This window comes from Cololabis saira, chromosome 21 (genome assembly GCF_033807715.1).
Source record: "Cololabis saira isolate AMF1-May2022 chromosome 21, fColSai1.1, whole genome shotgun sequence".
NCBI lineage: Eukaryota > Metazoa > Chordata > Actinopteri > Beloniformes > Belonidae > Cololabis > Cololabis saira.
In genome coordinates, this window is record NC_084607.1 from 13,523,251 (window position 1) to 13,536,864 (window position 13,614).

Consider the following 13,614-nt stretch of genomic DNA (forward strand, 5'->3'; position numbering starts at 1 on the left):
CAAAACTTTTTTTTCCCTCCTACCTAACACAATATAATGTAACAGTTATGTACTCCTGAATATAGTTTGTAAAAAATAGAAATCTAGCAGTTTTTTTTCTAACATTAACTTCTCATGGTCTAAATAAATGAAAATATTTTAAATGAAATACCGTAAATGAAGGCTTTTTAAAACACTGAGTGGTTTGCATTATGATTTTGCTCAATCATAGAAAGTGTCAAAGTATTTCATTCAATTTAGATTCAGTTAAAAAAACTGGGGACCGAGGGATTTAAGGCATGTTGAAGCAGCACGCATGGGTCACGAAGCAGTGTCATTAAGTAAAACAGAATAAACAATATACAACAAAAACTAAATGTTTGTGTTTGTAGACTGTACATGGGTGTAAAATACATAATTTTATAAATGAAGTGCAAACTGGATATAAGTGAATACGAGCTGTGCGTTTACAAAAGTGATATTTACGAAGCAGCTGTAGTGAAATAATGAACAAAGGAGGCAGAAGGTGGATAAAAAAACGCAATACATTATATACACTGATGCCCAAGAAGATGGAATAGTTGTGTTGCCAGAAACAGTCCTCTTTTCATTTAAAATAACTTCATTAGAAGAGGTTAAAAAAGTTTTATTCTAATTTTGTAAGAAACAGTGTGTAACAGAAACTTTAATTGTTTTTAATTTAAAGTGTTCATTGACTTTATATTGCTGTCAAACACATGGTGGTATAAATATAGTGTACATTTATGTATTTACCCGCAAAAGTTTTGGTTCTGGTTATAAAAGAATTTAAATGTTTAACCAATCACTTGACTGATACATAACATTAAGCTATGGGTTTGATTTTGAATGGGTGACAAGTTTATCTATAAGTAAAACCATGTATTTGATCTTTGAGTTTAATTGGCAGTATTTCTTCAAGAATTCAAACTTAGATCAGGTTTGATGAACCACACATTAGTTGTCCCCACTATGTAATATTAGATATTCTCCACACAAACAGAGTACAAGAGAAGCTGTTGAATGTGCTCACAGTTTTATTAATATTAAATATTTTGGTGAGGTATACAGAAGCACAACATGTGACGGTCGTCTGCGGACGTGTTTAGTGGTACTGCTTTCTCAGGGCGGCCACCACCACTGACACGAACTTCTGGAAAGCTGCCTGGACCTCAGGAGTGAAGTCTGTACCCAGCTGACCAGCAATCACGATGGTCAAGCAGTCGGCCAGGAGCTGCAACAACAACAAAGCACAATATGCATTAGAAAACATCAAAATGAAGAACAATATCACAGTAGATTGATGTCAATATCAGGCGGTCTGATTACATTGAAATTGTCAGGGTCCACTTGCAGCTTCTCTGAGTGCAGCACGCTGAGTTCTGCATAAATCTGCTTGATGTTGTCCATGTCCTTCAGAGCTCTTTCCAGACCGGAGAGGACAACCTTTCCGTGAGCTGCAACCTTTGGATTTGATGTAATAGCAGCAGCATTGTAGAGGTTTCCAAAGCCACCAAAGTACCTCTGAGTCCAGGGGTAGACAATCAGACACCTGAGGAAACATAAAAAACACAAGTCACTCCATATGTTACAGCAGAATTAAACCATTTTAACATATTCCACATGTTAGAAATAGAGCAAACTGACAGTAAATCATTGTGACAGAAAACGAACATAGTAGATTTATCACTGACTACCTTACCTGGAAAGAGCTGCAGGGCCCACGACATCCTTGTCTATCTTAGAGAAGATGTCCTGGATGGTGGCGAGCTCGAATTCTGACCATTTGACCATTTTGGCTTGTAGATGTGTTCTGCTTGTCCTGCGTTGTTCTGCAAGTCCTCAACATGCGTCTTTTAAAGAACCAGTTTCACCCCACCCACAGTTATCAGATGGGGGGAGTTTGACAGAGGGTTGCAGGAAGTCTTGATTTATGGATGTATGCCAACGGCGTTGCTCAAATGAAACATTGCAACGTCGTTAATTCAAATGTTTGAGAAAGATGTTTCAGAAACATATTTCTGAATGTCATGGATGGAGGCAACTGACTCATCGAAATAGGAAGTGATTAAAAATGTGTTCAAACCATAGCTCATTTTGGAAAAGTTTTTTATTTTATTTATTACTATTATTTTTTGTTTCTATTTGTTATTTATTTATCTTTAGATATTGTTGACACTACTATTATTTTATTCACAGTGCAGTATCCTTATCAAGATCCTTATTTTGAACCAATACACACAGAACTTTGAATGAGAGTCATTATCTTACAGCTCCAGTGAAACTTTAGACAGATAAAGATGAAATAACATGGAGTCGTATTTAACTATAATACGACTTTTATTAACTAAGTGTAATGATGTAAAATGTAGATCAAATTATTGTCTCAGTTCTTTTCTCTTAAAATGAGATTAATTACCAATAAAAGTACAATACTAAAGGGTGAAATAAATAAACTCAACTTTTCAATGTTTTTAATTTGAAATTATATAAATATGAACCAATTTCAAGGATGATCTTAACTTAAATAAACCCCATAAACCTTCAAATTTAATTATACCTTTCTGTGGGTTATGTGTGAGCCGTTCCAGGTTTTTTCCCCTCATCTTTCATTCTTTCATTCAAGTTATTTGTGATCTGCTTTCTTGAATGGGTATTCATGTACTATAAACATTGAATTTCTTTATTTTATTCTTTAGTCTCAAGAATATTTCATGCTGGATGTTTGTTAACTTTTTAATCTTAGATTTCATATTCTCTAACACTATTTCATGAAACAGGTTGAATTTGGAGGGTTTGGACTTTGCCTATCTTTGGGTTTGTAGGTTTCTGTTGGCTGCTGTTTGAAAGACACTGAGGGTGGAGGTGGGGCTGGAAGCGGCTCTCGGTATTTGAACTGTTTTAGTTTACTTACTTTTTTTAATGCTATTGTTTTAAGAAGCCTATACTTTTTGAGAAATGCAGGGGGATTTTTTTCTCCCCTCCATGCCAGCAAAGAAAAAATGTATTCAGTCACTGACTCTGTAGCAGTTAAGAAGTACGCTACCAATTGTCGATGACAAAAATGATCTGCTTTTCAAGCTTCCAATTTCAAATGACTCCTCCAAACCCTTTTACAAGTATTTTTCTGTTTAAATGTATGTTTTTGTCTTCTGCTTCTCTGCAATTAGTCATGTTAGTGTAAGTTTCCATCTGAGGTGCATTGTAATGTTCATTTAACTTGTGTCATCGTTCAACAGAGCTGACCTTCAGTCATTGTAAAGAAAACCGTTTTTTCTTTATCTCATGCCAGATGGATATCATGTTGACCTGAGGTGGATGCCTGATACACCTCCAAATGCTTGTATCTCGTAGTGGGTCGGGTGTGTCTCTGACGTGTTTCCTGTATAAAAAGCCTACTATGATCTGTGCAGCATTCAAAGCAACGCATCAACAGGCAACATGAGTCTCACCGCTAAGGACAAGGACACAGTCAAGGCCTTCTGGGCCAAAATTTCTGGGATGGCGGACGACATCGGGACTGGTGCTCTGTCCAGGTAAATATAACCCGAGTCTCCCAAAAACATTTTTTCTGGTACTTTTTGTATACTTTCCAGTATTGATTTGTGTTTTTCTCAGGATGCTGGTGGTCTACCCGCAGACCAAGACTTACTTCTCTCACTGGAAGGACCTGAGCCCCGGCTCTGCTAATGTGAAGAAGCACGGAAAGACCGTGATGGGTGGAGTTGCTGATGCCGTGGCCAAAATCGATGATCTGGCATCAGGACTTCTCAGCCTAAGTGGGCTGCACGCCTTCACTCTACGAGTGGATCCTGCTAACTTCAAGGTATTGATAATTATTTGCTTGTGAGTTGTTTAATTGTTTTTTTTATGTTTCATTGGATTTATGCCAGATTAAATATCCTCATTCTTCTTGTTTGCAGATTCTCTCTCACTGTCTCCTTGTGGTCATCTCCATGATGTTTCCTGAGGACTTCACCCCTGAGGTCCACATGGCTATGGACAAGTTCCTGGCTGCCCTGGCCCGCGCCCTCTCTGAGAAATACAGATGAAATGTCTGCAGACAATGTACATAATAATTGACTTATAGAAACTCTGTCTCAATTTGAATTAAAGATGAGATGCAATGAAACAGCGGTTGTTGATGGGCTGTTGTTTATTCTTTTTTAAATTTCTCTGCATGGGTGCAACGCATAAGCTTATAACCTAGTATAAGGATTTACCTTTTTATCTTTCTTTTTTTTTTATTTTACCTGTCAATAACAGATTTGTGTAATAGGATTATTTTGCCAATTCTATTGTTCTATTGTCATGTAGCCAGATATCTGTCCTTAACCAGTGAGTCTTTGAACATGACGTCCTCGCTTGAAGACAAGTTGCCTCTGCAGGAATATCACAGTCATTGTAATTGCTATTTTTCAAACCTCTATATGAGCTTGCATCAATTTAGATATTTTTTTCAAGACTCTTGTATTCATGAAAATGACCATTCTGTGTAATCAGCTGTGAACATATACTTTGGAAACTTAGCTGCAAACTTTTAAATGAAGTATTTTCTTGTTGCTGAGCTTTCAGATAGACCCTGTTGTTACATTAGATTATAAATTTAAATGTGTAGGCAAATAGCCTTTACTCCACCACAAGGAGGGCGTGAATAATCCATTTTATTAGATTTTACTCAAGGATGTATTTTTGCTAACTGCAATTAGAAAGAGGTTTTCTTTTATTTTCAAATAAATGTTTAATGTAGCTTCAGAAAATATGTATGCAATACAACATTTCTCAACTTTATGGGAAATAAAACATCTAATTTTCAAATCCTGCACAGAGGAACAATGTCACTGTTTTGTTTAGAAAGAAGAAGAAGAAGAAAGAAAGATTCCCTTAGTACTCCCACAATGGGGAAACTCTTTCTCTGCATTTAACCCCATTTTCTAGTTGAACTAGTAGCAGTGGTCTGCCATGCAATGGCACGGTGCCCGGGGAGCAGTAAAGGCTGAATTATGGTTCTGCGTCACACCAACGCAGAGCACACGCCGCAGCCGTGACGCCGTGCTGAACCCTTCGGACTTCTCCGTCACTCCATTTGGTCGCGGTGCAGTACCCCCTGCGACCGCTAGTTAGCGATCTTTTCCTGAATGGTTTATCCGACTTTTTCCGATCACAGTAAATCAAAGAAATAAGGACAACTATTGTGCAAAAAACCAAAACAAAAAAAATCACATATAAACGAAGAAAAGAGCCCTGGAAGTTCACTACTGATTCAAACCGGAAACCGGAAATGCTTCGCTTTCAAACGAACCAATCACAGCCCTCTCTGTCTGCGTGTGGTCTGCGTCTCCTCGATGCGTAGTTACAATTTTCGGGAGGTGCACGTCAGTGACGGCGCAGGTGACGGCGTGTCCTCTGCGTCGATCCAAACCACACGCCGTAGGCACGGCGCCATTTTGACGCAGAAGCATAATTCAGCCTTTAAGGGTTAAGGGCCTTGCTCAGGTGCCCAAGGTGGTTTGACTTTTGGTTGCAATCCAGGGGACTCCAGCCCTCCTCTGTAACCACTAGGCTGCAACTCCCCCCTAGGTATATTTAATTAAAGCTTATATGATTAAAGAAACAGAGCATTTGACCATCCTCTTCTGAGGTGTTTACTGGTACTGCTTTTGTCAATGCAGCCACCACCAGGAACTCCTGGAAAGCTGCATGGACCTCAGGAGGGAAATCAACTGACCAGCAAGCACAATGGTCAGGCAGTTGGCCAGGAGCTGTACCAAAACAAAAACAAACAAACAAAAAACATCAATCAAGCAGCAACAAGAGCAACAATATCATAATATCTGGATGTAAGTTTATCTTCTTACATTGTAATAGTCAGTGTCTGCAGCTTCATGCAGCCTTATTGTTAAAAAAAATATGATACAACAAAGTCCCTTAATAGCAATAGTAGTGTTGGGATCACTTTTTTTGTTTTGCACAAGCCAATTGTAGAATGAACTCCTCAGTTCATTTCATTGTACAACTTCTAGTTGCTTCTCTGCTTTTTGGTTTTCGTGATGTTATCTTGCTCTCTTTACATCTCAGACTGACAGATCCCCCCGTGCAACTAAATGGCAGCTCTCAGCTCGTAGCCACATGTGAAGTAATTTGTATTGTGTACTCGCCGTTACTGTTTACATTCCTCCGAGTGCAGTTCCGGGTAGAGCATGTGACGTCATTCACTCATGTGTCGCGGGGCTACAGACTGCGCATCCCATCGCATTCATTTTGGTGAATGGAGATTTTAACCATGTAAATGTGTCAAAGAGGCTGACAGATTTCACCCAATATGTTAAATGCAAAATAAGACAGAATAAAATTTTGGACATGCTGTATGCCAATGCAAAGGAGGCTTATAGATCTACTGCCCTTCCACCACTAGGAGCATCAGACCACAACCTCATCTGGCTTGCACCATCATACAGGCCTCTCATCAAGAGGCTGCCAGCCACCACCAGGACCATCCAGCAGTGGTCGGAGGAGGAGCTGAGGTTCTGCCTCAGTACGACTGACTGGGAGATGTTCCAGAGCAGGGGAAGGCAACCCTGGTCCTCGAGTGCCACTGTCCTGCATGTTTTAGATGTTTCCCGGTTTCAACACACCTGATTCTAATTAATGGTCCTCATTAGCTTGTCATCAAGGTCTGAACAACTCTGTTGATGACACAGGTACTTTTATCAGGGTGTGCTGAAGCAGGGTAGGATCTAAGACATGCAGGACAGGGGCCCACGAGGACCAGGATTGCCTACCCCTGTTCCAGAGTGTCCACGTGGAGGACATCGATGGTCTTGTGGACTGTGTGACAGATTACATCAGGTTCTGTGAGGAGAGTATAGTGCCCACTAGGAGAGTAAGGTGTTTTCCCAACAATAAACCGTGGATTACTGGACACATCAAATCCCTGGTGAGGGAGAAGAGGAGGAGGTTCAAGGCAGGAGACACAGAGGGAGCCATGACGGTACAAAAGCAACTGAAGAAGGAGTTGAGGGTCGGCAAAAGAGAAGTATAAGGAGAAGCTGGAAGGAGGGCTGGTGGCCCACAGCTCCAAGGAGTTGTGGGGAGGGTTCAGGAAGATAACTGGCTATAAGCAGCTTAGGGTTGCTGTGGAGGGAAATCGGGAAGGGGCAAATGAGATGAACTCGTATTTTAACAGATTCGACCAATTCTCCAACAGGGAGGTGCCCGGGTCATCGACAGGACAGTCAGGGTCACCCTGTGTAGCCCCGGCCCCCCTTCCTCAAGTGGCACCTACCAACCGGGCCATGGTTCCAAACCCCTCACCCCCCCCAATCCCCTCTCAACAACAGGACAACTCCACTGCAGCATCCTCCCTCCCCCCCAGCCACCCAGGGCCACAGTCCTATTGTCATCACAGCTGACCAGGTGAGGTGGCAGCTCACCAGGGTCAATGTGAGGAAGGCAAGGGGACCAGACAACATCAACCCCAGGGTGCTCAAGGTGTGTGCTGCAGAGCTGGCAGAGCCTCTGCAACATATCTTCAACCTCTACTTGGGCCTGAGCAAGGTGCCACAGCTGTGGAAAACATCATGCATCGTACCAGTGCCCAAGAAGGGACGTCCCAGCACCCTCAATGACTACAGGCCGGTGGCCCTCACTTCGCAGGTCATGAAGATCCTGGAGAGGCTGGTTCTGCAACACCTCAAGCCCCAGGTCAGAGACCATCTAGACCCACTGCAGTTTGCATACCGGGAGGGTACTGGAGTGGAGGATGCAATAGTATATCTGCTGCATAGGGCCTATGCACACGTGGAGAAGCCGAGGAGCATGGTGAGAATTATGTTCTTTGACTTCTCTAGTGCATTTAACACTATCAGGCCATCACTGCTGGCTGAAAAGCTAACAGTGATGAGTGTGGAGGATACCCTGCTGGCCTGGACCCACAACTACCTCACCAATAGGCACCAGTATGTCAGACTGCAGGGCTGCCAGTCGGAGATGGTGGTGTGCAGCACTGGCGCCCCCCAGGGAACGGTGTTGGCACCATTTTTATTCATCCTCTACACATCAGTTTTTCAGGTAAACTCACACAAATGCCACCTACAGAAGTTCTCCGACGACTCCGTCATCGTGGGTTATATCAGCGACAACCGGGAAGAGGAGTACAGGGACCTGGTGGAGAGCTTTGTGGGACAGTGTGACACTGACCATCTCCAGCTTAACACCACCAAGACAAAAGAGATGGTGGTGGATTTTGGGAGGAGTAAGAGGATTCCCACCCCCATTTCCTTCCGGGGGGTGGAGGTGGAGAGGGTGGACACCTATAAGTATCTGGGCATCCAAATGAACAACAAACTGGACTGGACTGATAACACTGAGGCTCTCTACAAAAAGGGGCAGAGCCGGCTATTTTTCTTAAGGAGGCTACGGTCTGCAGCAGGCTGCTGCGGCTTTTCTATCAGACTGTCGTTGCCAGTGCCCTCTTTTTTGCGGTGGCATGTTGGGGGGGCAGCGTCAGTGCGGCAGGGGCAGCCAAGATTAATAAGCTGGTGAAGAAGGCTGGCTCTGTAGTGGGAGCCAGCCTGGACAGTCTGGAGGTGGTGGCGGAAAAAAGGACAAGGAGGAAGCTGCATGCCATCATGGACAATCCCACCCACCCCCTAAATGGTGAACTGATGGGGAGGAGGAGCACCTTCAGCCACAGACTTGTCGCCCCCCGCCCGAGCACCAAGCGTTTTTTGGCAGTCATTTGTGCCTGTGGCCATTAGGCTCCACAACCAGGCGTTGCCCTCGGACCATCGCGGACAGGGGCGGGGGATCTGAGGACTTGTGTTTTTGCACAGTTGCACTTTTTGCACACTACTTGCTCTTGCACATATACTGGACTTTTATTCTTTTTAAATAGTTTTTTTATTGACAACTTATCTACTCTGCTTTTTTAACTTAACTCTTTTTAACTTATTTTAACTCTTCTTAAACTGTTCTGTTGCTGGCTGACAAACCGAATCTCCCTACGGGGACAATAAAGGTTTTCATTCATTGATGACATTAACATTGAATAAACATGCAGTCCTCCAGGGAACATTTGCTGGCCAAAATGTTACTGTTTCTTAATGTCTGCAGTTTTATATCCATTGTTATTCACAATGTTTTGCAAAACTGTTATGGGACACATGGGCTGGTGCTTCATTACATGTCAAACAAAATGTACTTCGGCTCACAACTTAAAATAGAAAATATGAAGATGAACAAAAATTCTCATCAATTAATTAAATGGTGTGGTATGGGTTGCAATAAATGCAGTAGAGGGCGCTCATAACACCAGGGTGCCAGTCAGTGGATATCCTGCTGTGACCTTCTCTGTGCTAGACTGATATGGAGCAAACTTTGGCTCATGTTCTTATTCAAGTCAGGAGACACATTTTCAGCAGTTCAAGTCTGAAATGGTCAACTGGTTGGAATTTTCAGTTTATTTGTCTTCTTCACATATCATTTTATTTAAGCTTATGTTAGTCATATCTTTTTTACCCTCGTTTTAAGTTAAGATGCATTCATTTACATATTTCAGTTTTTCTTCATTGTCTTGCTTTTTTATCAACCTTATTAAATAATGCTTTGCATCATAAACAATTCTACAACAGGCAACTAATTATTATTATTATTATTATTATTATTATTATTATTATTATTATTATTATTATTATTATTATTATTATTATTATTATTATTATTATTATTATAATAAAAAGACATGTCTGGTGTATGGTAAGGGAATGAAGACCAATGGTGAAAGACACACATTTCAGTAATTTTTGTATTTATTCACCCAGCACGTAAGCTCACAGGTAGGGCTTACACTGGTTTTTCATGACATGGTGCATAAATCCAGCCATGGCACTGCTTTGCTGCTTTTAGCGGTATTTCTCAGCCAAAGCCAAAGCCAGGTTCATCAGGAACTTGTCAACAGAGACGTGGACGTCTGGAGTGAAGTCTTGGGGGAAGTACAGGGCACACACCAGGATGATGTTGTGGGCCAGGATCTGTTGTGCAAGAAACACAAGATTGTTACATAAGAACCAACAATACTCTAAATAATCACAATAGTGTAAATAATTGAATACATGCAGAAAAAAAATATTTTATAAAGTAATTATTGCTACTCAGTACCTTGAAGTTGGCAGGATCCACTCGGAGCTTGAAAGCATGGAGCTCACTGAGGGAGGACAGACCACCAGTAAGGTTATCAATCTTTCCAATGGCGTCTCCGATTGCTGCCATAATGGTGGCGCCGTGCTTCTTCACTTGAGGAGAGCTAGGACTCAGGTCAGACCAGTGTGAGAAGTAGGTCTTGGTCTGCGGGTATACAACCAGCATTCTGTAAACATAGAAGGGAAAGATAAAAAATTATAAAAATATGCATGTTTTTTCACAAAATATAAATATTAAAAAGAAAGAAAACCAACCTGCCCAAGGCTTCAGCCCCCAAGTCGGCAGACTTTCCGGACACTTTGCCCCAGAAAGCCTTCACGGTACTCTTGTCCTTGGCTGAGAGACTCATGTTTGCCTGTTCTCCAAAATGTCTTGAAGAAATATTCTGCTGTGATAATTGTGGTGAAAATGAATTTAACTTTCTTTTTTTATATATCCAACCAAGTTGCACCACACCCACTGGCCTATCAAATGTAAACCACACCCCTGTGAAAGAAATTGCTCGAAGTTCCAGAACTAATTATTGAGATAACTGAAACCACTCCCTGCTGTCAACTGCATTCATGTAAATTCACTATTTTTACTTTAAATAAAGTTGCTCTATGATTTATATATTGACGTCATTGGCGCAAACAGGATTTTATCACAGTGGTTAGCATCAGACACAATGATATCAACCTGTAACCACAGGTTTATTAGTTAAGCCTAACCTTTTGTTTTTATCCTCAACTTTAACCGTCTTTTTAATATCTTAACCCAAGCAGATTGTATGCACAAATTTAGCAACCACACCTTATACAAAGGGAAGATACTCTATCTGAAATAACACTATAACACAATAACAACTCTACTTAGAAATGAACATCTGAAGACAAGATTTAAGTGCTAAAGACCGAAATGTCAGTGGAAAAAGAAAAATATAAATGTTTTATATATAGAAGACAAAAGGCAGCAGGTGAGTTTTACTGTAAAACAACCCCAACATAACCCACTCCATAACATTTATCCTGTGTCCTATAGAGCTAATTTGAGGCTAAATAGAGCTAACTGAGGCTAATTTGCCAGCCTGTCTTCCCCCAGTGCCATCCCTGGAAGAGGTAAGGTGGCCCAGCGCTGTGCAAAAACAATAAGGGGACTGAAAAAAGCTGTGAAAATTATGGAGGAAATCCCTAATGTGTCAACACTGAGCTTTATACACTTTGATAAGTTTCATGTAAACCTATAGCCTATGACTTTGCTGTACGTCCAGATGACCCTTTGGTAAACAGGACCTCTGCGTTTTCAAAGCACCATTAACAAACAAATTAGTGTCTTGCAGTCACTTTCCGTTTATGAAACGTCTCAAAACACACCAGTTAAAAATAGTGATTAGACTCCAGCTACTTGAGAAATATTGTTCGTAATAGTCTGGTTATTCCTTTGTTTCATTCATTATGGGCACGCCAGTAGTGGCAGCCCATATTGTGACGCAAGCAAACTGGCCCGAAGGGTCATTTAGCATAAGCCAAACACAAGCCAAAAAAAAAAAAAACACAAAGGGTGTGTATTCCAGGACACCGCCCTGAAAAAAGTCCAGAAAAAAAATGCCAGAGAAAATGAGAAGATTGTTGCTGTGCAACAACTTATCGTAGAGACATCATTCAAATATTCAAAGACTCAGGCTGCCCTGGCCCGCGCCCTCTCTGAGAAATACAGATGAAATGTCTGCAAACAATGTACATAATAAATGACTTATAGAAACTCTGTCTCATTTTGACTTAAAGATGAGATGCAATGAAACAGATGCAATGTTGTTTCTTCCTTTTTAAATTGAGAAAAATAAATACAAAAATTAAAGCTGCAAGCAGCGATGAACGGGCCCTCGCACCCTTGTGCCTGTTCAGGCATGCTGCAGTGAAAGTATGTGTACGTAAGTATCTTGTATGACTTGCATGTAGGCCTGGACATTTGGCGGATGACACCAACCACGACTCTCTATATCAAACCATTCAAAAGTTATGGCAGAAAGTAGGAACTATCATATATCGACCAATCAGAAGAAGGGGTGGGACTAATTTGCACCAATTAAGGTGAAGGAGTCAAAACCGAGTCAGATGACACCACTCACGACTCTCTATGTCAAACCTTTCAAAAGCTATAGCATAATATAGGGGCTATCAAATATTGACCAATCAGATGAAGGGGCGGGGCTAATTCAGGCCAATGAAGGTCAAGTACTCAGGTGTGTACCGATTTTCGTACATGTACGTCAAACCGTATTGTGGGGCTTGAGGTACGAAGTTTTCTAGGGGGCGCTGTTGAGCCGTTAGGCCACGCCCATTAATGCAAACCATGAAATATCACATTTTTCGCCAGGCCTGGCTTGCGTGCAAAATTTGGTGACTTTTGGGGCACGTTTAGGGGGGCAAAAAAGCCCTCATTTCGTCGAGGAAGAAAATTCCTACAGATACAATAGGGCCTTCGCACTGTAAGTGCTCGGGCCCTAACAAACAAAAAACATCAATCAAGCAGCAACAAGAGCAACAATATCATAATATCTGGATGTAAGTTTATCTTCTTACATTGTAATCGTCAGTGTCTGCAGCTTCATGCAGCCTTATTGTTAAAAAAAAGGATACAACAAAGTCCTCTGCTTGCTTCAGGCTAAATATGCTTAATAGCAATAGTAGTGTTGGGATCACTTTTTTTGTTTTGCACAAGCCAATTGTAGAATGAACTCCTCGTTTCATTTCATTTTACAACTCCTAGTTGCTTCTCTGCTTTTTGGTTTCCGTGATGTTATCTTGCTCTCTTTACAACTCAGACTGACAGATCACCCCGTGCAACTAAATGGCAGCTCTTAGCTCGTAACCACATGTGAAGTAATTTGTATTGATGACATTAGCATTGAAAGGACATGCAGTCCTGCAGGGAACATTTGCTGGCCAAAATGTTACTGTTTCTTAATGTCTGCAGTTTTATATCCACTGTTATTCTCCGCAAATCGTTGTGTATTCAGCCTCTAGATCCCTGGGGTCCCGTTGCTATGACAACAGATGTCCTGAACGCTGCTTCAGCTCGGAGAAGACAGGTCGGCGAGGAGGGTCGAAGTAAGTTACCATGGTAACAGACTTGAGGTAAGACTAACATCGCTTTTGGGAACCTAAGCCCCACAGTTTCCCCCATGTCAGGGTTATTCAGAATTTCAGCAATTAACCTGCTTTCTGGAACAGACCCCAGCTTCACTTTCAACAAAATCTGAACATTTCCTGGATCCACCAGTACAACAAGAGCACCTTAAATAACTCTCCGAGCTGCTGCTTTATTACTTCTCTCAGTTAGTGTGCCTTTTAAGAGGGTCACAATCAGTTATCTCTCAAAACCTTCATTCATTCTCTTTGCCTTGCTTTTTAGTTTGTGGTTTGTACTGCAGGCATG

At 41.5% G+C, this 13,614-nt stretch overlaps 3 protein-coding genes across 3 annotated transcripts; 1 reads left to right on the forward strand and 2 right to left on the reverse strand.

Annotated features, from left to right (window-relative positions):
- Window positions 1–1,030: 1,030 nt before the first annotated feature.
- On the reverse strand, window positions 1,031–1,821 carry LOC133422709 (hemoglobin subunit beta-2-like). The gene is made up of 3 exons (XM_061712760.1): window positions 1,700–1,821; window positions 1,327–1,549; window positions 1,031–1,231 (listed from the first exon to the last, which is right to left on the reverse strand). Exons 1-3 carry the CDS (start codon window positions 1,789–1,791, stop codon window positions 1,103–1,105), a joined length of 444 nt encoding a protein of 147 aa, XP_061568744.1. The 5' UTR covers window positions 1,792–1,821; the 3' UTR covers window positions 1,031–1,102.
- A 1,617-nt stretch (window positions 1,822–3,438) lies between these two features.
- Window positions 3,439–4,057, forward strand: LOC133422747 (hemoglobin subunit alpha-1-like). Its single transcript, XM_061712819.1, has 3 exons — window positions 3,439–3,533; window positions 3,616–3,823; window positions 3,921–4,057. Exons 1-3 carry the CDS (start codon window positions 3,439–3,441, stop codon window positions 4,047–4,049), a joined length of 432 nt encoding a protein of 143 aa, XP_061568803.1. The 3' UTR covers window positions 4,050–4,057.
- A 5,731-nt stretch (window positions 4,058–9,788) lies between these two features.
- Window positions 9,789–10,612, reverse strand: LOC133421650 (hemoglobin subunit alpha-A-like). The gene is made up of 3 exons (XM_061711340.1): window positions 10,452–10,612; window positions 10,156–10,363; window positions 9,789–10,028 (listed from the first exon to the last, which is right to left on the reverse strand). The coding sequence occupies exons 1-3, from the start codon at window positions 10,544–10,546 to the stop codon at window positions 9,900–9,902; spliced, it is 432 nt and encodes a 143-aa protein (XP_061567324.1). The 5' UTR covers window positions 10,547–10,612; the 3' UTR covers window positions 9,789–9,899.
- Between the last annotated feature and the right edge of the window lie 3,002 nt (window positions 10,613–13,614).